Source organism: Fukomys damarensis, unplaced genomic scaffold, assembly GCF_012274545.1.
Source record: "Fukomys damarensis isolate Sample0158 unplaced genomic scaffold, DMR_v1.0_HiC HiC_scaffold_33, whole genome shotgun sequence".
NCBI classification, from domain to species: domain Eukaryota; kingdom Metazoa; phylum Chordata; class Mammalia; order Rodentia; family Bathyergidae; genus Fukomys; species Fukomys damarensis.
In genome coordinates this window covers 52,462,962-52,484,554 of record NW_022900945.1, presented here as the reverse complement: position 1 = coordinate 52,484,554, position 21,593 = coordinate 52,462,962, and the positions used below count along the sequence as shown (strand labels likewise).

The window sequence follows — 21,593 nt, the reverse complement described above, 5'->3', positions numbered from 1 at the left end:
GAAGTCGGCCCCGGGACCCCGGGATCCAAAGCTGAGAATCCGACCGCCGACGGCCCAGAGGAGGCCGACGCCATCTTGGCAGCCCCCTCCCCCTCAGCGGCCGCTGTCCCTTCGGTCGGGCTCTTCCTCTTCTCGGAATCACTCCTTCCCCACGTCTCCTCACAGAGCCCGCGTTCTGCGGGCCACCTTTCCGCCCCCCCCTGGGGCCTCCCTCAGACTCGTCGGGCTGGCTCCGGGACGGCGCAGGGCCGCACCATTCGCCTGGCATGGGGGTACACGAGTCCCGCCTCGCACCCCCTTCGCAACTTTGACCGCTCTCCGCAGGTGATACTTTCCCGTTTCACAAGGGAGCAGTCTCGAGTTGGCGGCCGGGACTGTGCGTGCGGCCCAAACCACACCTAAAGGAAAACCCGGGCAAGAACTGTCCCGGAGAAGCCGCCCCCTCCCCCTCCTCCTTAGCCACAGCCTGTTTAACGCTCAACCCCTCCGCTCCTCTGGTAGGCCAAGGAAAGCCCGGCACTGCGCATGCGTCCGACCTTCTCAGGGGTCCATCCTCTCTTGGGAAGGGAAGAGAAACCAAGCCAATCAGGAGGCTACTGACGGTCACGTGAGGCAGCTGACAACGCTCTGGGAAGCCATCGAAGAAAGATACACGCGCTGCGATCCGCGGGCCACCCCTACGGAGGCTCGGTAGGGAAAAGTTGGGGTGTGTGTGTGCGCTGGAGTTCGGTCTGGTTAAGAGCGCCGGGGCTGGTCTTCTCAAATTCACAGTCCAGGAAAGAACTCCGACAGAAGTCAGAGACTTTAAACAGTCGAATACTATAAAAATCACATGTTACCAAAAATTCTTCCTAGCCCCTTTCCGGCTTTACTACCTTGTTTACCTTTTAACGTGTATGCAAGTCTTATCTTCCTCCGAATGACATTAAAAATAGATCTGTGTCAAACACTATGCTAGGCATAGTTGATTTGGGTTTTTGTTTTTGTTTTTCATACTCGGGATTGAACCCAAAGCCTTCTCACTGAGCTACTTCCCCAGCCCGTTTTTTTATTTTAATTGTGAGATAGGGTCCCCCTAAATTACTCCAGACGAGCTCGAACTCGCGATCCTCTGCCTCAGCCTCCCAGAATGTTGTATTTCAGGTGTGTGCCACCACGCCCCGCATTGGTAAATATTTGATAAATGAATCAATGAAGACCTGTCAAAAGGACCACAAGTGGTGCATGGTGGCCTACGCCTGTAAATCCAACTTGGGAGGCAGAGGCAGGAATGAATGTCTCATGTTCGAAGCCAGTCTGGACAGCTTAGTGAGACCCTGTCTCAAAATAAAGACAAAGGGCTGAGATGTAGCTCACTGATAGACCTAGGCTCTATTCCCAGTACCGAAAGAATGAGAGAAAAAGGACCTCGGAAGGCAACCAACCGTATATTACAATCTCACCACGATCCAAAATCCTTAGCCAACTATCAATTACCTGTGCATCAAAGGGCATGGAGCTGCACAGAGAAATTCTTCCCATTCTAATCTAATTATCTCTGCTCAGTTTTAACAGAATCTTGGATTGTGAACCACGGTAGGGATATGAAGACCTATCTTGAACAAACTAAGCTTCCGTAGAGCAAGGACTTTGGTTCACTCGTATCTTTCTCTCTTCACTGTACAGAGTAGATGCTGAACAATCATTTGTGCAACGAATAAAAGAAGGACAACTGGGGGAAATTCTCGGGTTTGTAGCCCCCGAGGTGGCCTCGTTTCCCTCTGTACAAATGTCTCCCTGGCCCTTCAAAGGGAACCTAAGACTTGAAAGTTTATAGAACATCACCTTATTTACTGCTTTATACCCCAATCGCCTCAAGGTCTAAGATAATTGTTTCCTTGCTGCCCCCTGCTGGATTATTTGGCCTCCCCTGGGTGCTAAGGTAGAGGAACTTTTCCACCGATTAGGGTTCCCATTTGTAATTCCCGAACAGTGGAACAGTAGTGTTGAAGTGCTTCGTGATTCCCTGTACCTGTAACCCTCATCTAACTAAATAGTACAGGAACTAGACAAATTGGGTCAAGGATTTGGTTCCTATGTTTCCAATAAATAAATGTCTGTTGAATAAATTATCCTTGTTTCCAGAAAAAGCATGCAGTTGCTACCATCTCCTGAGTTACTGTAAAAATCAGCTAGTGTAGGGCCGGGGATTTAGCTCAGTGGTGTTGCCACCTGCCTTCTAAGAGCAAGGTCCTGAATTCGATCCCCAGTACCAAAAATAAATAAATAAATAAACAGCTAGTGTCCAGAGAAAGCTGTTTCTAATTTCAAAATTGGAAATAGTCTAATAAATCTCAGAATGACCAAAGCAATTAAGTAGGGGACTCTTCTCCCTGGGAGCTTATCTGCGAATTTGATTTCATCCTTCTTGAAAGAGAAATCCCTGTTCTGTAGCTTCTTCGGGGTCTTTGCTTCTACCTTGTATACCAGAATGATGACTGCTGCTATTACACCTACCACCTTGTATTATGTGAGGTTGTTTACCGGTTTGCCTTGTAAGACAAAGCTCTTCAGGGCAAAAACGACATCTTCTCTTTTTAGACCTCAAGCATCTAGAATAGTACCTGGCGAAGAGTAGATTCCAATTCCTGGCTCCTAAATGTGTCTCCTAAATATATGAACAGACGAAGGCAAAATTCAAAAAGTGGAGTTAGAGATGTTTAAGAAGCAGGTATCTCCCATCTTTACCCCTACATCTTTTTTCTGCTCCCACTCCTACTCAGTCCCTGGAGTGCCCTCTGAGTCATACAGCCGCTCTTCCCTAGTAACATTCCTGGCATAGCAGAAGCAGGGTGACGTGGCAGGGTGTGGAAGCAGAAGCAGGGCAGGACATGTTGGCTTGGTGTCCCCAAGGAAATGGAGAAGGGAGTTCACGGATACATACTTTGGGAAGGAAGGCAATCTGGTGACCTCAAAACAGGGCCAGATATTCAGACTTGAGTACATGCACACGGCTTTATTAAAGCATCTTTTGGGGACCTATAGCCAGTGGTAATGGGAAAAAAGTATTCTTCAAGTCTTAGAATAGTTTCTAATGTCAGAACAAAGGGGCTAGGGACTGGCAAGAGCAACATAGGGATTAAATAAGAAGATGGGTTTTCTAGTCTTTCAGTTATTCATTAATTTATTCAGGGCTGGGGATTTAGCTCAGTGGTGCTGCCACCTGCCTCAAAAGCGCAAGGTCCACAGTAAGATCCTTGGTACAAAAAAAAATAAAAAAAAAAAAAAAAAAAAAAAAAAAAAATCACTCAATTAGTATTATTTAGCCCTAACTACATCTCAAGGCACTATGAGAGTTCCTATTATACACAAATGAAGATAAAGCCCCTGCCCTCAAAAATACCACAGACTGCCGGGCATAGAGGCGCATGCCTGTAATCCCAGCACTCGGGAGGCTGAGGCAGGAGGATCGCTGTGAGTTCGAGACCAGCATAGGCTACACAGTGAGTTCCAGAACAGTCTCAACTACATAGTGAGACCCTGTCTCCAAAAAAAAAAAAAAGGGAACAGAGTCTTGACAATACCATAGACTATTTTAAATTGAAACTATTCCAGTGAATCTGGGAGTTATGAGTCCCATAATTACAGAAACTCCTGAAAAGAGAAGAGTAATAGTTTGTAGGAAATCTTTGGTGGTCTATAAAATTAGGATTTTTCCAGACAGAAAGTAAAGTTCTAAGGAGGAAAAACCTAGAGGCATGACAGAGAATAGACTGACAGGGAAATGATGCTGAAATAGGGTGTGTCAGGAGGTGAAACTAGAGAGGCTGGGAGAGGCTAAGTTATGAAGGATCTTGAATGTCAATAGTTGTTATGTACTAAATGCTTACTACAAGCTAACTAAACATTGTACTAAGCAGTATACAAGGATTTTTGTTTTGTTTTGTTTTGATACAGGGTCTGACTATATAGTTGAGACTGACCTGGAACTCACTATGTAGCCCAGGCTGGTCTCGAACTCACACTGATCCTCCTGCCTCAGCCTCCCGAGTGCAGGGATTATAGGCGTGTACCACCACACCCGGCTATAAGGATATTTCTTAATATTCTCAAAATCTGGCGCCTGACTCGAAAGTGCAAGGACCCGAGTTCATTCCCAGTTCCGAAAAAAAAGAAAGCTCAACAACCTTTAAAGGTTAGATATTATCAATATTTCTACTTAATGGGTGAAAAACTAGGATTTGGAGAAGTAAAGCTACTAGTCCAAGATCACAAAGCTAGAAGACTTTCTAGCTCAGATGCAAACAAACTGATGAGCTCTAAGGTTGCGTTCTTAACCACAGTTCTGTGCTCCCTAAGGATCCTGTAGTTGATGGGAGACATTAAGCATTTTTGAAGGTAAGAGTGACAAAGTCTGGGCTTTTAGAAAGGTTTCTACTGCTACAGTTTAAAAATGGACTGTGCTGTCTCTACACCATTCCATTTTGCAGGTCGAGGCAGGAGGATTACAAAGTGGAAGCCAGCCTGGGCAATTTATTGAGATCTTGTCTAAAAAAAAAAAAACCAAAAAAACCCAAAAACCTAAAAAGCCAGGTGGGGCTGGATAGTAGAGAGTCCTTGGGATCCATCCTCAGTATCTTGGGGGGTGGGTACCAGGGATCAAACTCCTATCCTTGCACTTGTGAGACAGGCGGCAGAACCGCTGAGCTAAATCCCCAGCACCATGCTCAGTATCTTAAACCAAAACAAAATGCACTGCATCACAAGGAGACTGACCTCTTTTCAAAATATGTTTTAGGGCCAGGGCTTTCGCTCAGTGGTTCCACCGCCTGCCCTGCAAGCGCAATGACCCGAGTTCGATCCCTGCTACAAAAAAAAAAAAAAAGTGTTTTGACTGGGAGTTGAGAGGCAGGGTTGGGACAGTTGAAGTTTCTAGTCTTTAGTCGCTTTGTGGCCAGGGAGAGCCTTTCAACTGCAGGGGAACGGGAGTGCCTTCCCACCCGCGTGGGCCTTGTTTTACATGTGCAAATAAACTTCTCTTTTGGAAATAAATAAATTAATAAAAAACAAAAATATGTGTTTAGGGCCGGAGATTTAGCTCAGAGGTTCCACAGCCTGCCTCGCAAGATCAAGGACCCGAGTTCGATCCCCGGTACCCCCCAAAAATGTGTTTAGGGAGCAGGGGACTTAGTTCAGCGGCATGGGCACCTTCTTGGTAAACGTGAGATCCTGAGTTCAAATCCCAGTACCAAATAATAATAACACGCAAATAAAAATATGTGTTGACTACTAAATTCTAGACTTATGACAGCAGGGGGTCCTGATGTCACCGAGGGGGACTCACTGAGCGCGCCAGATTGGACCGTGCCCCGGGAAGTGGAAACTGCTGCAGTGGTCTAGGCCGAAAAGCAAACCCTTAGAAGGGGACTAGGAGCTCCTCGATGCTCCGCTGCTTCTGCCTGCAAACGCCGGACTTCCGCCGTCGGCGGCCACTCGCAGGTCGTGGTGTCGAGCGCCGAGTTCTGCGAACCAAACTGAGTGAGGGACGGCTGGGGCGGCGCAGTCTCGTGGGCGACATGAGTTTGGCTGGGGGCCGGGCCCCTCGGAAGACCGCTGGGAACCGGCTTTCTGGGCTCCTGGAGGCAGAAGAGGAAGATGAGTTCTACCAGACGACTTATGGGGGTTTCACTGAGGCAAGAGTCGGGCGCGGGAGGAGGGAGGGAGGCGGCGTCGAGCGGCGGCCGGCCCGGGAGAAAGCTGGGACAAAGGGGCCGGAGCGCAGGGGCGCTGGATTACAGGCACCACTGCGCGTTTTCTTAGATAAGCCCTCTGTCACTGTTCCAAAGAAGTCCCCGTGTGTTTCCTTTATAGGAATACGTTTCAGCTTATAAATAGATTTAGCTTGCTTGTTTTGACTCTCCCATTGGACGCTAAGCTCTATAGAGTTCATTATTTTAGGTTGAGTGCCTGACCTAGTGTCTGCACTGGGCTGGCATTTGCTAAAATGGGCGGCGGGGGGTGGGGGGCGGTAATGCTTGTTTGAATGTTTGTTGTTGTTTTGAGACAGGGTCTCACTATGTAGTTCTGGTTGGCCTTGAACTCACTGTGTAGGCCAGACTGACCTGGAACTCGGAAGTCCACCATGCCTGGCTCTTGCTAAATTTTTGATTGGTACCTTCAGCACCGGGAGTGTGCCACTTGTGCAGCAGCTCAATGGCAGAGCACTTGCCAGCCATACCTGAGACTCTGGGCTCTGTCCCCAGGACTGCTAAACAACAACCAGACAAACATGCTGGGTGTGGTGGTGCGTACCTGTAATCCCAGCACTTGGGAGACTGAGGCAGGCAGCTCACTGCTAGGTTGGTACCAGGGATTGAACTCAGGTCCTTGCACCTGCGAGGCAGGCAAAGGAACAGCTGAGCTCAAATCCCGGCCCCTATCACTACTAGTTTGAAGCCAGCCTTGGGGTACACAATGAATTCAAAGCCAGCCTGAGCTACATAATGAGACCCTGCTCCCCCCGCAAAAAAAATGAACAAGACAAACAAAACAAACATGGCTTCTTACACATTCCAGGCCCCAGTAGAGGAACTGGCAGGGCTCCTAGTCAATTAAAATGTTGTGTGATAAGGACTAAAAAAACAGGTATACTCCCATCAACACATGAATGGATTAAAAAAGTGGGAGTTACCCATAATGGAGTACTGCTCTGACATAAAGGAGGATAAACGAGTCATTTGTAGAAAATGAATTCACCTGGAGACCATAATGTTGCGTGAAATAAACTAGAAACAACTTTAAATGTGGTTTCTCCTACATAGAAACCCAAAGATACATAAAGAGCAAAATTAAAAAAAATTTTTTTTTTTGGTACTGGAGATTGAATTTAGGGCCTTGTGCTTGTGAGGCAGGTGTCAGCACCCCTGAGCTAAATCCCCTGCCCGACAAAATAAAAAGTTTTGTAGAGGCGTTCTTGGTTTATTAATCAGAACATTGTGGTTTTTCTGTATTTTGTGATGTTTATCGTATTTGACAGCTTTTTTTTTTTCTTGGTTTTTTGAGACCGGGTCTCACTAGTTGAAACTGACCTGCAACTCACTATGTAGCCCCAGCTGGTCTCGAACTCACAGTGATCCTCCTGCCTCAGCCTCCCAAGTGCTGGGATTACGGGAGTGCACCACCATGTCCGGCTTGTCAGCTTTTTAAAAGTAGACAAGCTTTACACTTTACTAACTAGGATTCCCTCTCTGTTCATAATAGTGTCACATTTTGGTTTTTTTGTTAAGTAAACTTTTGGATGTGAAAAAATTTTTAAAAATTTTTAAATAAATAAAACAATAGGTAACACGTGGGATATGGTAATACATGGGAACCAGGCTTGTTGGTGGACACAGGCATCCTGAGAGGCGTGGTGTCTAAACAGAGCTGTATGGGGCCTGGGATTTAGCTCAGTGGTTCTGCGCCTGCCTTGCAAGCACAAGGACCTGAGTTTGATCCCCAGTACCAAAAAACAAACAAACAAACCAGAGCCATATGAAAAGTAGGCCTTGGCTGGATGAATAGTAGGAGGAGGAAAGGTTAGTCCAGGGAGAAAAGTGATATTGAGTGTTTAAATACTAAGGTCCCATTTGCGGACCTGCAAGTTTACTCCCATTCTCCAGAAAAATGAAGATTGGAAAGGCTGGAGGAAGTATTCCTAGGCTAGATTATGTGGGGTCTTGTGAACCATGTTAAGGAGTTTTGCTGCCTTTCCAGAGGACTGAGAACAGTCAACAAAAGTCCCATGTTCAAGGGCTAGAGGTGTAGCTCAGTGGTAGAAAACTTTCCAGATATGCACTAGACCCTAGGCTCAATCCCCAGTACTGTTAAAAAGAAATTTAATATTACGCCAGAGATTTAGCTCAGTGGTTCCGCCACCTTCTTCGCAAGCGCAAGGTCCTGAGTTTGATCTACCCCTGGTACCAGAAAGTAAAATAAATGTCCACGATCAAATTTGTACTTTAAAAAGATTACTCTGTAATGAGAATATTCTGAAAGAGACTGGAAAGTGGCCATGGAGAAACAAGGATAGGGGCTGGAAGTACACCTGGCTAGCGTGCCTGACCTGGGTTTGATCCCCAGCACTGCTAGGAAAAAAAAAGCAGTTTACAGTGATATAGGGTTTCGGAGAAATTAAGAAAGTAGAATCCGCATGACTCGGTGACTGACTTGGAGTCATGACTTACCCCTCAGTGAACTAGCATTTTTGTTGTTTATATGGGTATGTGTTTTGTTTGCCATTCTAGGAATTGAATCCAGGATCTTCACATTGAGCTGCATCCCTCCCAGCCCATTTTGTTTTTTAATCCCCCTCCTCCTATACCAGGGATCAAACTCAAGACCTTGTGCTTGTGAGGCAGGTACAGTGCCACTGAGCTAAAGCCCCAGCCCTCCATTTTATTTTTATTTTAATAAGTTGTCCAAATTGCGCTGGAACTTGAGATCTTCCTGCTTCAGCCTCCTAGAATACTGGAATTAAAGATGTGTACCACCATGCCCAGCTACCAACTAGTTTAAAAATAGAACTTTTTCATCCCTCCTCCAGGCCCATTATCCTATTCCTGTCATTTTACAAGTCGTTATTTAATATGTACCCTTCATGCTTCCAAAAAGGATTTAAGGAGGCTTACGATATAGACAAAAAATAAGAAGAGCAAAAATAGAGACAGATTAAAAGTAATTGTACCAGGAGCCTATGCTAAAATGGTAATAGCAATTAATATTTAGCTGTGAACTTTCTGGCAGCAGAACTTTGACTTTCTTTTATTTTTTATTTTTTGTAAAGAAACGTGCACAATCTTCAAGAAAGACAGAATTTATTTGCATTAAATCTTAGAATATAAAGTAACAGGTGTTGTTTTGTAGGTGATTGAAAAACATTCTCTGAATTAGTCATGTCTATTAATGATGCTTGACAAAAGCCAGGGGCATGGTAGTAAATCCATATTTTGGTGAAAGCATTTTGATTGGACACTAAGTTCATGGGAAGTGGATCCACCATCATCTGGTGGCATGGTTAATACCAGGCGAGGCTGTGGGGATTAGTGTGTTCCCAAGCTGTCTTTCACAGGCATCAGTTGGGAGGAAGTGATGGTCTTTGGTGCAAGACTGAACTCTGGCTGGCTCAGAGTGTCAGCCATCTGTGCTGCTGGCTTACTTTGGCGCCTGTGCACCAAGATTAGCCTGCATTACTGATGGACAAGGGAGCCACATGTTCGAGTGCTGCCCACCCAGCTACCTCCCTCTCCCTCAAGTGATTTTCTGCCCTTTGCCTTGACTCTTACGGCCATTCTAGCCCTACCTTGTATAACCTCAGATCTAGACTATCGTTCATGTTCTCCACTCTAGCTCCTCTAATCGCTAGGGCTTTCTGAAACACATTTGGGGTCTTGTGGTTGGCCCCAAATCTTAGTGGTTCCCCATTACCTAAGTTAGTCAAATAGTTTCCTGTCCCACCCAAAAGGGTGACACGTTTCTCTTAGTAACTTGGGTTAACCTCAGCAGTGATTATCAATGTGTACCTCACTGTGCTCAGCTCTTCTACACTATTTCATCGCCATTTAGGGTTTTATGTATTGCCTTTTTATCTAGGTGTGCTGGCACACATCTGTAATCACAGTACTCCAGAAGGCTGAGGCAGGAGGAGTGCAAGTTCAAACCCAGTGTATGCAATTTAATGACTCAGCAAGTCCCTGTCTCAAAAAATAAAAAAGTTTGGGAATGGGCCTGGGATTGAGCTCAGTGGTTCCGCCACCTGCCTCGCAAGTGCAAGGTCTCAAATTCGATCCCTGGTACCAAAAAAAAAAAAAAAAGGCCTGGGATTATAGCTCAGTGTGAAGGCCCTAGGTTCAGTCCCAAGTACTGCAAAAAACCATTCAGATAAACAAAAACTTGCTTTTTATGATGCTGTCCTGCCCTTCCCTAAACGGTAAGCCCTCTGAAGGTAGAAATCGGATCATCTCCTTTTGTCCCACAGCATTGCTTAGACAGCTGCAAGTAAAACACACTTAAGATCAGAAGCAGGTTGTGCTGGAGCCAAAGGCCATCAACTAGAATGGCATTGAAGGGCTGAGTCGAGCTGGGGAGTGAAGCAGCCCTGGTTAGGAAGGCGAAATTTGTTCTTCCTGAAGCTGCCCTGATAACTCCATTGTCCACTGTCACCCCACTCTGTGTCCTCAGGAATCTGGAGATGATGAGTACCAAGGAGACCAGTCAGACACCGAGGATGAGGTCGACTCGGACTTCGACATCGATGAAGGGGATGAGCCCTCCAGTGACGGAGAAGCAGAAGAGCCCAGGAGGAAACGGCGCATAGTCACCAAAGCCTATAAGGTGCAGAAGGGTTCCTAGTTTTCCTGTGTTTCCTTCTCCCTCTTCTCCCTTCATTACATTCCAGTGTTCTCCACACTAGTCCTACTCTTACACGGTTAGTTTTCTCCATAGAGATCCTCATCTACCTCCTTATCTCTGTGTACTCTGGTGTCTGACTCTGGTCTGCCCCCAGGAGCCTCTTAAAAGTTTGAGGCCTCGAAAGGTCAGCACACCCGCAGGAAGCACTCAGAAGGCCCGAGAGGAGAAGGCTCTGCTGCCACTAGAACTCCAGGATGATGGCTCTGACAGTGAGTGGGGAAGTTTGGTCAAACGAAACACCGCAGTGTGGTGATGCTTCACTTTATCAGTGTTAAGGTCCTCAGTTTGATACTGTTTTTATATAAGGGAAAGCCTTGCTCACAGAAGTACTTAGGATCATAGACTAGAACGTGCAACTTAAGGTCATTCAGAAAAAACAGTACAATGAAGCAGGGAATGGTGGTGCATGCCTGTCTTCCCAACACTCGGACGCTGAGGCAGGAGGATCACTGAGAGTTCAAGGTCAGCCTGAAATGCATAATGAGACATGAGACCCCATTTCAAAAAAACAGTAGGTCCAGGGGTTTAGCTCAGTGGTTCCAGTGCCTGCCTCATGAGAGCAAGGACCTGAGTTCAATCCCCGGTACCAAAAAACAACAACAAAGTGCATTCAGAAGCTTACTGTTTGGGCCAGGGATTTAGCTGAGTGGTTCCACTGCCTGCTTTGCAAGTGCGAAGTCCCAAGTTCGATCCCCAGTACCATAAATAAATAAATAAATAAATAAATGAATGAATGAATGAATGAATGAATGCATGCCAGCAAATACATAACAGATCCAAATAGAACATGTTAATAGCAGTGATGCAGCTTTTTTATAAGTTTGAAATTATTTCCAAATAAAAATTTTTTAAGTAGAGAAAATTTAAAAAATGGACATGAATTCAAATATCTTTACATCTGACTCTTCCCAGGTCGGAAGTCCATGCGTCAGTCTACAGCTGAACACACACGACAAACCTTCCTTCGGGTACAGGAGAGGCAGGGCCAGTCCCGGAGGCGGAAGGGGCCCCACTGTGAGCGACCCCTGACCCAAGAAGAGCTGCTCAGAGAGGCCAAGATCACAGAAGAGCTCAATTTACGTTCACTGGGTCAGTGTGCATTTTTGGAATATATGGGTAGAGACACTGAGGTGCATGAGAAAACTAAAACCTGGAAGACCAGAGAGCTGGAGATTTGGGACAAAAGAATCCAAAGAAGGAAATGAGGAGAGTGATTGATTATAAGCAAGCAACTAGGCTGAATAATAAGTTATGTTGAAGTATTTTTCTATAAATTAAGAATGACATACCAGCAGTTGGGAGGCTGAGGCAGGAGGATTTCTATGAGGTCAAGACCAGCCTGGGCTATATAGTGAATTCCAGATCAGCCTCAACTATATAGTAAGACTCCGTCTCAAACGCCCCCCCCCCCAAAAAAAAAGAGTGACATAGAAGCCAGGTGTGGCAGTGCATACCTGTAATCCCCGTACTTCAGGAAGCAGAGGCAGGAGGATCACAAGTTCACAGTCTGGGCAACTTAGCAAGACCCTGCCTCAAGATGCAAAAGGGAAGGAATGGACATGTAGCCAGTTCAAAGGCCCTGAGTTCAATCCCTAGCACCATAAAAAATAAAAATGAATTTTAATACCAGGCATGGTGGCACACTCCTATAATCCCAACCCTCTGGGAGGCTGAGGCAGAGGACTCCAAGTTCAAATTCAAGGCAGGCTGGGGCAATTTAACAAGACCCTATCTCAAAGTAAAGATTTTTTTAAAAAGACTAGAGGCTGGCCTGGTGGCATGCATCTGTGCTCTCAGCACTCTGGGAACCTGAGCCAGGAGGGTCACAAGTTCAAGCCCAGCCAGAGAAACTCAGTGACAGCACTGTTATGAAAATGTGTTTTCTTTTCTTTTCTTTTTTTTTTTTCCTTTTTTTTGAGATAGGTTCTCACTGTGTAATTGAGACTGACCTGGAACTCACTATGTAGCCCAGGCTGGTCTCCAACTCAACAGCAATCCTCCTGTCTCAGCCTCCCGAGTGCTGGGATTAAAGGCATGCGCCACCACACCCGGGGTCCCTAGCCCTGTTTTCTTTTTTCAAAAAAATGTTTAAAACTTTTAGCTCAGCAGCGCAGCACCTGCCTGGCAAGCACAAGGCCCTGAGTTCAATTCCCAGTATCCTCCCCAAAATCTATTGAATGCCTATGATGTGTGGAATTCTGCCTGCCACCTTGATTATGTGTAGCTAGTATGAGTCACAATCACTGCCCTTAATTAGGAGACACATGAACACAGTGAATTGCTGTGGTGCAGTGTCACAGGGTCCAGAGGCAGCAGAGTGCACCTGACCACAGGGACTAAGGTGAATTGAAGAATTGCCAGGAGGGAAAGTTACTTCACTCAGCTGATTGTTGCCCTGTGAAAATACAGACTCAAGGTTGTTATAGAGTTTTTTTTGTGTGTTTTTTTTTTAAAGAGATGTAATTTCCTTTTTATTTATTTAAGTTTTTGGCCACACTAGGGATCAAACCCAGAGCCTTGTGCACCCAAAGCAAGCCTTCTCCCACTGAGCTGTACCCTCAGCCTGTCTGAGCTCCTAATTTGGAGAGAGGGTACTGGGAACTAAACTCAGGACCTTCATACTGAGCTATAGTCTCAGCCTATTTTTACTTTTTATTTTGGCACAGAGTCTTGCTAAATTCTCAAACTGGGCTTGAACTTGCAATACTCCTGCCTCAGCCTCCCAGAGTACTGGGATTATAGACATATGCTACTGCACCTGGCTCTTAATTTTCTAATTTTTAAATGAATGCCAGCAACCAGTTCCTGTTTTTCTTTAAAACACTATATACATTGGGTGTGGTGGCATATGCCTGTAATTCTAGCACTCTGGGAGGTTGAGACAAGGTCACAAATTGAATCCCAGCCTGGCCAATTTAGGAGGATCCTATCACAAAATATAAAATAAGAGAAGAAGGACTAGGGTTGTAGCTCATTGTGAAGTCCCCAGCAGTGTGCACACATGCACACATAGACGCGTGTGCAAGGTAAAAGTGTCATCAGGCCGGGCGTGGTGGCGCACGCCTGTAATCCCAGCACTTGGGAGGCTGAGGCAGGAGGATCGCTGTGCGTTCGACACCAGCCTGTGCTACGTAGTGAGTTCCAGGTCAGTCTCAACTACATAGTGAGACCCTGTCTCAAAAAACCAAAAAACAAAAGAAGTGACATCAGGAGTTGTCCTGGCTCGAAGAACTCTGTAAAGGTGAAGGGCATGGTCTTGGCTAGGGTGGAAGGGTGATTATAGAGGAGATTCCGCTACCCAGAAAGTGAACGGGCTCCTCCTCATGGTCCTTCCAACGTGAGGTCCTCCAGTTCTGAGTGGGGGAGCACCTACATGACCCTGGAAAGGGCCAGAGGGTACCAGGAGTGGGACGCAGGAACCTGGGGAGGTCAGAGGTGCTGCAGTGCCTTGGGGACTCGCAGTTGGCGTGAGTCCTTGGAGGGGACTCAGTGCCCAGGAAGGTGACTGAGAGGTCCTGGGGCAGAACTGGAACGTGGGAAAGGGAAAACATGACCATCCACTCCTTCCTCCCTTCGACCCTGCAGAGACCTATGAGCGGCTTGAGGCTGACAAAAAGAAACAAGTTCATAAGAAACGCAAGTGCCCTGGGCCCATAATCACCTACCATTCGGTGACCGTGCCGCTTGTTGGGGAGCCGGGCCCCAAGGAGGAGAACGTGGATGTAGAAGGGTGAGTGAACAGCTGTGTCCTGCGCCACCTCCCTCCCTCAGCTCACCCTGCTCTCCCTGGCTCTTGCACGCCTTTCCCCGTTCCATCCTCCCGTCGGCTCCTTTCTCTTAGCCGCCCTTTTCCCTCTTGTTTTTCTTTCTAGTCTCATTTTTTTCCCTCTCTCTCCACCACCATTTAGTAGGTTCTTTCAGAATATCCCCTCCACTCTGGCTTCTTTTTCCTCTCTCCTGCTCCCTGATTTCTTTATGCGGTATCTGTTGTCTTCTCCTCAGCTCTCTGTCTCTCTCTTTGGCCCTCAGACTTGATCCGACCCCTCCAGCTTCTGCCTTGACTTCCCGTGCTGCAGCCGGACCCGTCATCTCTCCTGCTCGTTGCTCCCGGACCTTCATCACATTTAGTGATGATGCAACGTTTGAGGAGTGGTTCCCCCAAGGGCGACCCCCAAAGATCCCTGTGCGCGAGGTCTGCCCGGTGACCCATCGTCCGGCCCTGTACCGGGACCCTGTCACAGACATACCCTACGCCACCGCTCGGGCCTTCAAGATCATCCGTGAGGCCTACAAGAAGTACATCACTGCCCACGGACTGCCGCCCACGGCCTCGTCCTTGGGCCCTGGGCCCCCCCCTCCTGAGCCCCTCCCCGGCTCCGGGCCCCGAGCCTTGCGCCAGAAAATCGTCATCAAGTGAAGAGGTGTCCAGTGCTTAGAGGCCGCTTTCCTGCCCCGGCTCGGGGCTCTTGACGTTCCCTCTTCTCTCCGGGTTTCTCTCCTGTGTTATTTCTGATCTTTTTCCAGTCCTCTTCTGCATTTTCTTTTCCCATCTTTTCTCCTGGTTCCTACTGGTTTTTTAATTTTTTTAAATCTAATAAAAAAGGGAATGTCTTTTTTGTGTGGTGTTAATGTAGGGTTGGGAACAGGAAGTGTTTGTGAATATCTCAATATATTTGGGCCTCCTTATTTGCTTGATGGCACTTATGAGGTCTCTTGTTTTATCTGATACGGAGTCTTGCTGTATTACTGTGGCTGGTCTCAGGCTCCTGGGCTCAGGCAGTCCTGTCTCAGCCTACCAGTTTACAGGGACCACAGGTGCATGCGTCCCTGCCTTGTCCTCTTAATTGTGAAGAATTCATTCCTCCCATTAAATTATAAACACCTTAAACTCAGCTACCTTTCTATCACCTTATATTCACTGTTTGACTAGCGCAAGCAGCAGATAAATAGGAACTGCGTAGCTAATTTTTTTTTCTGGTACCAGGAATCGAACTCAGGACTTCGCGCGTGCCAGGCAGGCATGGCACCACTGAACTACATCTCCGGCCCCATAGCTGATTGTTATGGGACTCAACTCTAGGAATGGCACTGTGGGAAAAGAGGATAAGGTGCCATGGCTGTCAACGGCCACTAGAGGCTCTCGGCTGGGCAGGGTATGGGGGCTGTGTATATGTGATCTCCCACTACCCCCACCTGGCCAGAGCTAAAATAATAAAATGCTGAGCTCACTGTTCCCCCACCCGCTCCCGGTGCCCTGGGCTCCTGCTGCTGCACAGGGCCCCAGTGGGTCGGACAGACTGACCGACAAGGGAGGTGGCCATCGGGACTGGTAGGTGGGAAGGCAGGGGGCTTACGGGGAGAGCCTGGTGGGAGATGGGACAAGAGTGGCTTCTGTGGGGAAGGACGGGGAGTGTGTCCCTGCCTGTCACTCTGTATTTCTGCCACTGCCCTGTCCCTTAGCTGTGTCAAAGGCCACATACTTTCTAGATCTCTTATGTAAAGCATGGTGTGTACCTGTGGCTTTTATTTTGTCATATAAAAGATTGTGCAAGTTTAATTTTTCCTGCTGGTTTTAAAGAAACAATTCCATTTAGAAGGCATTTTCCACCCATTGGCCTAGAGTCACCTTCCTGGCGACAGAGTGTGGGACTGGGTCCCTTTTCCTGAAGCCATATTCCCCTCCCCTGACCTGGAAGTCCCCTGGTCTCTCTGCTCCCTTGCTTCCCCTTAGGACTTAGAATTTCATTAAACAGGGAAATCTTGACCCTTCCACAGTAAAAGAGGAAATAAGGGTGGGGTAAGCGACTCCTGCCCACTGCCACCAATCTTACTTGCTTATTTAACCAGTTTAGAAGAAAAAGGGTGACTAACGGGGAAAAGAAGAGGCATTTCTCTGTGCCTCTGTCCCACCCCCTCCCACCTTTCAGTAGGAACTGGGCGTGGAGCCAGCTGTGTTGGAAGAACTTCCCGCCGCTGTGCTAGGGCAAGAGGCACTGACGGGGGAGGTTATAGGGGAGGGTGGTGCCAGGACCCTCCATCATATAGTGAGATGATGACCCACTCTGGACCCTGGGGTCCCCATCCAAGGCGACTTGGAGCTGGGGAAACAGGAAGCAGGGAAACTCAGTTCTAACTCTAAACAACCGGACCTCCCGTCTTCCCATCCTCAACTGGATTTCTAACCTCCAGGGTATCTCTTTACTGTTCTACCCCTGGCCGGTTCTTTGTGTTCCTGCTGTACCCATGTCCATCTTTCCATGTCCAGCTGCTTTGCCCGTGTCCTCCCAGGCTCTGTGTGTCACCTAGTGGGGAGGGGACAGGGGCCGCCATGTCATCGTATCAGAAGGAGCTGGAGAAATACAGAGATATAGACGAAGATGAGATCCTAAAGACCTTGAGTCCCGAGGAGCTAGAGCAGCTGGACTGCGAGCTCCAGGAGATGGACCCAGAGGTAGGAGGCCCAGCTCGGGCAGTCGGGGACTGACCCAGGCTGTAGGGAAGGCTGCTGGGGGCAGGGTGGCTGAGACCAGGACTCCCTACCTGCAGGGCTGGGAGTCCCAAGAGAGTCAGGGAAGAGCTATCTGGACGTGTTTTAGGGAGCCGCAGAGGTGGCCCGAGGGGTACCTGACCTGCTCCCCCAAACTCGTCCCTAAGAACATGCTCCTGCCAGCTGGACTGAGACAGCGTGACCAGACAAAGAAGAGCCCGACGGGGCCGCTGGACCGAGAGGCCCTTCTGCAGTACCTGGAGCAGCAGGCACTGGAAGTCAAAGAGCGTGATGACCTGGTGCCCTTCACAGGCGAGAAGAAGGGTACGGGCGCCCTGACACCCAGCCTCCCGGAAACCGGACGCTGTCCCTCGCGAGTCTCCCCAGCTTCTTTCCCTCTCTTCTCCCAGCTCCTCCCTGCCAAGGGTCACAGGTGCCCTGAAACTTGCACTCCAGCTCACACTCTTCGGTTCTCGCGTGAGGTCAGGGGACCCAGGAGTCCTGAGCTGGCAAAGAATTCAGGCTTTCTGGTGTCCCCTAGTGACCCAGCATTACACCTCTCGGAGAAGGATGAGACGCCGGAAGCCAGGATCTGGGGAGAAATGACCTCTACCTGAACCATCCTTCATCTTCCCATCAGGGAAACCCTACATTCAGCCCAAGAGAGAAATCCCCGCAGAGGAACAGATCACGCTGGAGCCAGAGCTGGAGGAGGCGCTGGCCAATGCCACAGATGCGGAGATGTGTGATATTGCAGGTAGGCAGCGGGGAAGCTGAGGAAGGTGAGAGGCTCGGAAGTGGCACCCTGGCCTTGATGGGGGATGCTGAGGGAGGCCTGGAACCGGGATGTGGGTGTCCGAGAAGGCCTCCAGCAGTAGTTTTTCACTTGTTTGTTTGCATGTATATTTATTCATCCTCAACTTTAACAAGTTAACATATTAAGAGCATTTTTACAAGCTGGGCATGGGGGCGCACGCCTGTAATCCCAGCACTTGGGAGGCTGAGGTAGGAGGATCGCCGTGAGTTTGAGGCCAGGCTGGGCTATAAAGTGAGTTCAAGGCCTCACTACTACATAGTAGTACAGCACCCCTCCCCTATAACCTCCCCCATCAGTTCTGTCATTAGGAAAAAAAAAATGCATTTTTACAAAGATTGTAAAAGCAAATCAAAGCACGGTGTTCTGGCTCATATCAGGAGGGGGAGCCCTTCCCACACACACACACCCCCTAGTGGCTCCTTGGGGATCATCCCTAAGCCCCATCTCAATGGTACAGAAACCCCCAAGGGGCAGGGCCGCCTGGGGCTGAGGGAAAGTGGGAAACCTCTCCCGAGTAGCGGAAGGGATTGGCTGCCGCAGAGGGAGGCAGGATGGGGCCTAACGGACCCCCGCTCCTCCCCCGCACCCCTCTGCTCTGGCGGCAGCCATTCTGGGAATGTACACCCTGATGAGCAACAAGCAGTACTACGACGCCATCTGCAGCGGGGAGATCTGCAACACTGAAGGCATCAGCAGTGAGTGTGCAGGGGGCGGGGGTGCGCCCCAGGGCAGAGAGCTGAGGGGAGGAGGTCGGGGACACGTTGGGGTTCCTTCCTGCCCTCGCCCATCAGGTGTGGTTCAGCCTGACAAGTATAAGCCAGTGCCAGATGAGCCCCCAAACCCCACAAACATCGAGGAGATGTTACAGAGGGTTCGAAGCAACGACAAGGACCTGGAGGAGGTGAACCTCAATAACATACAGGTATCTGAGTCCCATCTTCCTCACGGCGACCCTGGGGTGACTCTGCTGACAGCGCAGAGGCCTCAGCCCAGCATTGCCGTGCCTGCCCGGTAGGACATCCCGATCCCCGTGCTGAGCGAGCTGTGCGAGGCCATGAAGGCAAACACTTATGTCCGGAGCTTCAGTCTGGTGGCCACGAAGAGCGGTGACCCCATCGCCCAAGTAAGGCTCGTCAGCCCCCAGCCCTCGCCCTCCGCCTTCACTTGTGCTCCCGGCAGTTGTCATAAAGGGCGGTGCAGGGCCGCTCTCCCCACCACGCTTTCTTGGGAAGCAGCCTCAGTCCTAGGGCACGACTCTGAGGTCATCTTCCAAAGGGCCACCTCCCTGACAGCCTCAGCTCCGCTGTTGCTTAGGATCTGTTTTCACCTGCTTCCCATGCTGCCTCCCTGCAGCCCCTGGAGACTCCTCTCGAAGAGCTGTTTCCCTCTCACTCCCGTGCTTCTCCTCAGTCATCTGAGAAACCGCCCCCAACCCTAACCCGAGTCCCTACTACCCAGGCGGTGGCTAACATGTTGCGTGAGAACCGTAGCCTCCAGACCCTGAATATTGAGTCCAACTTCATTAGCAGCACAGGGCTCATGGCCGTGCTGAAGGCAGTTCGGGAAAATGCCACACTCACCGAGCTGCGTGTCGACAACCAGGTGAGTGTCCCTCCCCTGCTCCTAGCCCTCGGCTGACCCACAGAGCCCCTCCTGGAGCCACCCCTGGGGCAGCCGTCTCTTCAACCCTGCTTGACTTTATTGTCTCTGCGAGGGAAGCCTCTCTTTCCCCACTGCCCAGAAAATAAGCCTCCTGACTTCCCAGGGCTCTGTGGTCCGGGGTGAACCACCCAGACATGGTGACAGCCCACTTCTCCCTCCGACAGCGCCAGTGGCCTGGGGATGCCGTGGAGATGGAAATGGCCACCGTGCTAGAGCAGTGTCCCTCTATTGTCCGCTTTGGTTACCACTTTACACAGCAGGGGCCACGGGCTCGGGCAGCACAGGCCATGACCAGGAACAACGAACTCCGTGAGTGACTACGGGCACGGTGTTGGCAGGGGCTGGGGGTAGAGGACGAGGGGGAAGCCGGGAGCTCCTTCCAAAAGCAAGCTTAGCGACAAAAAGCTTGGGTGGCTGCCGAATGCCGTGAGGGATCCAAGTGCATAGGGAAGTCTTCCCATCCCCAGTATAGTCCATCAGAGGCAGGAGGGAACCTACACTAACTTTTAATGTAGTACTGGAGACGTAATGTATAATACTGTAGTCCTGAGGCCCTGTAATGTAAACCCAGGGCTTCGTGCATGCTAGGATCCTAACCACTGAGGGTTGAACCCCAACCCTGTCCTAATTTCGAGCCAGGGCTTCCCTCAGTTGCCCAAGCTGACCTTAAACTTTTGATCCTGCCTCCTGATGAGCCGATTTTTGTTCTATTTTGCTGTTTGGTACCAGGGATTGAACTCAGGGGAGGCACTTGTGAAGCAGGCAGTGGAACCACTGAGCTAAATCCCCGGCCCTGTTTTAGTTTTTTGAAAGGGGGACTCCTGTGTACCCCAAGCTGGCCTTGAACTCACAATCCTCCTTCAGCCTTCAGAGTGCTAGGGTTACAGATGTGCCAGGTGTGCACCACAGTGCCCAGCTAGATATGATATTCAGACCTGAGGATTGTACCCAGGACCTCCATACTGAACTTCCTCAGCTCTTTTTGACACAGGGTCTAAGTCACTGCATTGCCTAGGCTGGTCTCGAACGTGTGATACTCCTGCCTCAGCCTCCCAGAGTGCTGGGACTATTGTGGTGCACCATTGCATCTAACTAGACGTATTTTTATTTTTGGTGTGGTTTCTTGTTTTGTTCTGCTAGTGTGGAGCGGCCTGTCAGGTGGCCTCAAACACTCACACTGTAAGAATCTGGCTCAGGAAATGGAGAGAAGAGTACCTTTGCCAAAAGCAAGAGATGGAACAGAGGATTACATTTACTTTTCCGTCTTTACAGGTCGCCAGCAAAAGAAGAGATAACATTGCCTTGCCCTTTACCAGTGAGAGCTGGGAGCCCCGGACACGTAAATTCTCATCCCATCTTCTTCCCTGTAAATAAAGTCCCTTTTGTCCACTGTGCCTGCCTCCTTCCTTGGGCTTTCGGGTGGGGCTCTTGGCGCTAATCCCCAAGAGTTACTGCCAGTTCATCGGGATTATTTATACTCTGGGGATCAGCAGGCAGGGCGCTTCAGGTTTCTTGGAGGTGGGGGAGCTCCCTGGCCCGGTGTTCCCCATAAACCTGCAATGAATGCCTTTAGTCTTTCTACTTCCACAGGCTTCCTGGCTGCAGTCCTGTTTCCAGCTACGGCCAGAGCCCCCCATGGCTTGCTCACAGCCCTCGTTTGATCTGGAGGGAAGAACTGTGAATGGAGATGGGAAGGGGGCAGACAATGTGAAGGGCAAAGACCTTTTTCTGACAGACTTATTAATAGGGCGCCGGACTGCGTGCAGCTGACGCTTGGCATGACTTGGTGGCCGGTGGGGGAGGGGCAGAAACATGGGGCGCGCTGTACATTGCAGGGAAGGAGTGGCCAGGCTGAAAATGGACAGATCTGAATTCTGATTGGACAAGGAACCTGACTTGAGCAAAGTTACGCTCCCAGCACCCACTGTGTGTGTGAAACAAGTGGAGAAAAATGTCAGTCCAAGGGGAGGTCAGGAGGTTCTTCCTCATCAGAGTCAAACTCAACATTTTCATCTTTTATCCATCGACCTTGTCCATCTGGGATCCATCCAGAGCTGGAAAGGAAGAAAGCAGAATTGGTTAGGAAAGAAGTTTATTAAAAAGTTACTGGAGGGCCAGGGATTTAGGTTAGTGGTGCTGCCGCCTACCTCACAAGTGCAAGGTCCTGAGTTCAATCCCTGGTACCAAAAAAAAAAAAAA

At 49.1% G+C, this 21,593-nt stretch overlaps 4 protein-coding genes across 8 annotated transcripts in view; 2 read left to right on the top strand and 2 right to left on the bottom strand.

Moving 5' to 3' along the window:
* The window catches only part of Pip5k1a (phosphatidylinositol-4-phosphate 5-kinase type 1 alpha), a 45,042-nt gene extending 44,526 nt beyond the window's left edge, over positions 1-516 (bottom strand). For both annotated transcript variants that reach the window (XM_010616483.3, XM_019206375.2), the window contains exon 1: positions 1-516. In XM_010616483.3, the coding sequence (XP_010614785.1) occupies positions 1-74 (74 nt within the window). In that variant the 5' untranslated portion in view covers positions 75-516.
* Positions 517-5,484: 4,968 nt separating this feature from the next.
* On the top strand, positions 5,485-14,967 carry Vps72 (vacuolar protein sorting 72 homolog). The gene is made up of 6 exons (XM_010616481.3): positions 5,485-5,672; positions 10,198-10,350; positions 10,523-10,637; positions 11,341-11,517; positions 14,014-14,158; positions 14,458-14,967. The coding sequence occupies exons 1-6, from the start codon at positions 5,556-5,558 to the stop codon at positions 14,843-14,845; spliced, it is 1,095 nt and encodes a 364-aa protein (XP_010614783.1). The 5' UTR covers positions 5,485-5,555; the 3' UTR covers positions 14,846-14,967.
* Positions 14,968-15,061: 94 nt separating this feature from the next.
* Tmod4 (tropomodulin 4) lies at positions 15,062-20,746 on the top strand. 4 transcript variants are annotated; one of them, XM_010616477.3, is made up of 10 exons: positions 15,062-15,757; positions 16,694-16,879; positions 17,083-17,239; positions 17,556-17,672; positions 18,338-18,427; positions 18,524-18,654; positions 18,748-18,855; positions 19,191-19,334; positions 19,559-19,703; positions 20,667-20,746. In XM_010616477.3, exons 2-10 carry the CDS (start codon positions 16,757-16,759, stop codon positions 20,687-20,689), a joined length of 1,038 nt encoding a protein of 345 aa, XP_010614779.1. In that variant the 5' UTR covers positions 15,062-15,757; positions 16,694-16,756; the 3' UTR covers positions 20,690-20,746. The 4 variants fall into 4 exon arrangements, with proteins under 4 accessions (XP_010614779.1, XP_010614777.1, XP_010614778.1 ...); XM_010616475.3 differs by having other exon boundaries at positions 19,086-19,334; XM_010616476.3 differs by having other exon boundaries at positions 18,338-18,654.
* Positions 20,651-21,593, bottom strand: part of Scnm1 (sodium channel modifier 1) — a 5,007-nt gene continuing 4,064 nt past the window's right edge. Inside the window, exon 7 of the mRNA XM_010616465.3 lies at positions 20,651-21,448. Within this exon, the coding sequence (XP_010614767.1) occupies positions 21,349-21,448 (100 nt within the window). The 3' untranslated portion in view covers positions 20,651-21,348. The remainder of the gene's footprint in view (positions 21,449-21,593) is intronic.